At 61.2% G+C, this 3,933-nt stretch overlaps 1 protein-coding gene across 1 annotated transcript in view; it reads right to left on the bottom strand.

Annotated features, from left to right (window-relative positions):
- Positions 1–147: 147 nt before the first annotated feature.
- SCN4B (sodium voltage-gated channel beta subunit 4) overlaps positions 148–3,933 on the bottom strand; it is a 6,126-nt gene continuing 2,340 nt past the window's right edge. Inside the window, exons 3-5 of the mRNA XM_014309695.1 lie at positions 1,273–1,534; positions 392–617; positions 148–281 (exon numbers count right to left, since the gene is read on the bottom strand). Coding sequence (XP_014165170.1) covers positions 148–281; positions 392–617; positions 1,273–1,534 — 622 coding nt within the window. The remainder of the gene's footprint in view (positions 282–391; positions 618–1,272; positions 1,535–3,933) is intronic.

Genomic DNA, 3,933 nt, shown 5'->3' with positions numbered 1-3,933 from the left:
GGAGAGCCCCCTGAGCCTGACCCTGAGAGCCCCCTGAGCCTGACCCTGAGAGCCCCCCGAGCCCAGCCCTGAGATCACCCCGAGCCCAGCCCCAAGAGCCCCCCAAGCCCGGCCCCCTCACCCTGACCCCACGGCAGTGCCCCTCACTCACTTCCCATCCTGCGTCTTCTTGATGATGAACAGCACCACCCTCTTGATGAGCATGAAGAGGATGAGGAGGCCGATGAGCCCCCCCACCACGCCCACGATGATGAGTGTCACAGTGTTGTCTGTCTCCACCACTGAGGGAGAGAAGGTGCTGAGGGGGCTTGGGAGGGGAGCAGGGGGCTCCCAGCTGTACATCCCACGCCAAAAACCCAAAAGCTCCTCCCCACGCCTGGCCAGCACTCACTCTTGTGGACCACGGTGAGGATGATGGTGGCGTTGTGCTGGGCGTTCCTCTCCCTGGGGTTCTTGACGTGGCAGGTGTACTTGCCAGCATCGCTGAACTCCACGCTGTTCAGCACGATGGAGATGTTGTTGTCCTTCTTGGTGGTGGAGCCCACGAACTCCACCCGCGGGTTGTGCCAGATGAGGGTGGGCTCTGTGGTCTTGGTTTTTATCTTGCCGTGGTAAATCTGCAGAGGCAGGGGGCTGGATGAGCTGCGTGAGGGAGAGGCTCACGCTCTGCTGGCAGTGCCCAGACTCAGCTCTGCCCACACAAATACCCCCACCAAATGTCCCACTACGCTCCATTAATGCAGGAATGGCCGTGGAGCGGAACCTGATCCTGGTGGCGAGCAGCAGATTCAACCTGCCCTGAAGAAATGGAACAGACCACGCAAAAAAATGGGAGATCCCCAGAGAAAGTGAGCTCCTTTGATGGCCAGAGCTGCTCCAAACCAGCCCTCCTGCTGAGGAACTGAGGAGCCAAATATTCCCAGCAGGAAGCAGATCTATACAGACCCTTTCATATTTCAAAGCAAGTGAAGGGGGAAATGAACCATATTTTGCCCTAAGCGCAGATTTACATCTGAACAGCCAATTTATGAAAACAAATGAGCCTGCGGGCAGCAGCGAATCTAGAACAGCTTTGTGCCAAAAGCACGATGTTCTGGGGTATTTGAGTCACCCCTCGGCACAGCCTTGTCCCCCCCAGAGCTGGTGACACGGAGAGAAGGACATCCTGCACGAGGAGGAAGGGAACTGTGAGAACTGCAGCGCTGAGCCGCGCTGGGGAAGCACAACAGGACCTGCCAGGGAAGCACAGGCAGAGCCCAGAGAGCCACCCACCAGCTCTGTCGTGTTGAAATACCATTTGAAGACCAGGTCCTGGAAGCCCATGCAGGTGCTGAAGGTGCAGGGCAGCAGGACATTGGAGTTATTCAGAGCTGTCACCGTGTTGGTTTTCCCCACCGACACCTCCAGGGCGAAGGCGATGGCCAAGACGTGCAAACCTGCCAGGGAGAGGGGAGCAGGGAGTGAGGCCAAGGCTTTGTTGCCCCTCGTCCCCTTTGGCACGCCAGGCTGCCACGGCAGGAGCCTGTCCCCAGCCCTAGAAGGGCTCGGTGACAGAGGGGACCCACAGGGACAGGGGCTGGGTCACCCTCAGAGACAGCGCGGGTTCAAACAGAACCAGAATATCCCCAGGAAGAAAGCGAGCAAATGAGAGCCCTGATTTGCATGTTATCCACAGGCCTCAGCTGGACCTTAAAGGGGGAGAAAAAAGCCAAGGCGAAGCAGAGCTCTGTTCTTCAGGCAGGAGCTGGAGCAGCAATTAGCGAGGCTGTCCTGGCCGCCTGCCACCCGCTCTCCCTCCCGCTGCCCTGCCCTGCCCTCGGGAGCAGCCCCCTCACGTCCAGCAGAGAGAGCCCTGGCTCCCTCCGGAGCTGCCTGGTGACCTTCAAAGTGCAGGAGGCAGCTCGCCTGCTCCTCCTCGGCTCCCCCCTTCAAAGTGCAGGAGGCAGCTCGCCTGCTCCTCCCCAGCTCCCCCGAGCAGGGAGAGAGGAGCAGGGAGAGAGGGGCACGGAGAGAGGGGCAGGGAGGGGCCCAGCTGCAGCCGAGCACTCCTGGGGTGCAGGGACTGGCATTGCACCGGGCTGGGTCACCATTGTCCTCACAGATCCTTTCTGGGAGCACAGGGATGCTCTGGTCCTGGCCAGAGGAGCAGCCCCGCTCGCCATCCCCATGCCAGCACTGCCCTGTCCTGTTTGTGTGATGTGGCATGGCTAAGATGTGACACGGCCCAGCAAAGCACTGTCCTCCCCTTTCCCAGACCTCAGCCAGCCCTGCAGAGCTTTCCCTGGGTTTTGTGCCCAGACCTTTTCCCAGGGCTGCAAGGCAATCCCCAGCTGCCCCAACACCTCAGCTCGGACACGCTGCCCTCCGTCAGGATTCTCCTCTCTCCGCAGCCGCCTCAGCTGCTGATTTATTCTCCCACACAAGCCAGTGCTAACAACTCCCCAGGCACGTCGCAGCCGGAGCCAAGCCCGAGAGCCCTGCATCCTGGGCTCCGGGCCCTGCTGCAGTGCTGCATTGCAAGCACTGCAGGCGAGGAGTTATTTAACTTTACACAGGAGCACTCCTCATTCTGCTCCAGAGGCAGGGAGTGGTTCCCAACAGATGGAATCTCCTGCAGCTCTCAGGCTCCTAGAGCAGCCCTGGGGGTGCTACAGAGGGGACTTCACAGGCAGGAGTGTCCCAGGGGACAGGAGCTGTCCCCCTGGAGCAGGAGTTGGCAGAGGGATGCCTGGCTCTGCAGGTACCTCTGAGGCTGCAGCGTGCTGCAAGCGGACACTCGCAGGAAAGATGACTCCTGGCAGCTTGCAACACTTCAAAACCTGTCTGCCACCCTTAGAATGTAACCTGAATTGGATGTGTGGGGTAAATCGAGGCTGACCTTGTTCCTGTCGTCCTGTGCTCTCAGGAAGACAAAGCTGATATGTTACCACTAAATAAAGCACCGAGGAAAACACGCTGGGGGAGCAGTGACCGACCCTGACACACACCAGCTCTCAGCTGTGCCTTTCCAAACCCTCCCAAAGCTGCTGCACTTTGCACCACCAGACCTCCAACCCTCGGGGCCGCTCCTGTGGGGGCTCCAGGCTCCCTCCTGTGCCTGCAGGCACCTGCATTTCCCAGGGAAGCAGGGAGCAGCCGCTCCCGCTGCCGCCAGAGCCTTGGCTGCCTGCGCTTTGCCCCTGCAGAGGGAAAGCCCCCAGAGCCAGGGGGCTCTGTGCTCAGCCCGGGCTGCCCTCTGTGGGAAAGCTGCTCGAGAGAAACTTTCACTGCCCATAAAAGTCAGCGTGACATCCTGGCGCAGGCAGCAAGCCATGCCTGGCAGGCTGGCCGGGCTCCTCTCCAGCGGGTTCAAAGAGAGCAGCTCCCTGCCCAGCCCAGCCCGAGCCAGGTGCGCTGTGCTCCGGGACAGGACACACGGCCCTCACCTCTCCCTGGGTAGGGCTGTGCCCTGGCTCCGTGCTGCAGCCAGGAGCCCGCTGCCACTCCCTGTAGAGCTCAGCATCCCCGAAATCTACAGACACAGAGACCCGCCCTGCACTCCCCTGCCCAGCGCCCTCCCCAGCTCCCTGCCCACCTAAGCGACTCGTGGGACCCTGTTCCCACCTCCACGCCCTGCACCCCAGATCCCTGAGTGCTCTCGAGCCTCTCCGAGTCTCTCCTACCACCCCAGTGCCAGCTCAGGTGCTGGCACCCAAATCTTGCAGGGGGTCAGGTACTTACATGCTTTTTTGCGTCTCCAGCATCCTTTAACTTAAGAACTTTGCCCTCTAAAACGCCTCCCACTGGAGTGCCCCAGCAGCAAGCGCTGCGCAGCCAGCCCTGGGTTCCAGGCTGAGGCGAGGATGACCCGCGGGAGCAGGAGTGCAGCGGGGGCGTGAGGCTGATGCAGGTGGCCGGAGCCTGCCCCCGGTGTGCAGCGGGGAGGGGGGGGCG

Source organism: Geospiza fortis, unplaced genomic scaffold (assembly GCF_000277835.1).
Source record: "Geospiza fortis unplaced genomic scaffold, GeoFor_1.0 scaffold183, whole genome shotgun sequence".
NCBI lineage: Eukaryota > Metazoa > Chordata > Aves > Passeriformes > Thraupidae > Geospiza > Geospiza fortis.
The sequence above is the reverse complement of the archived record's forward strand: the minus strand, read 5'-3'. Positions and strand labels throughout refer to the sequence as shown.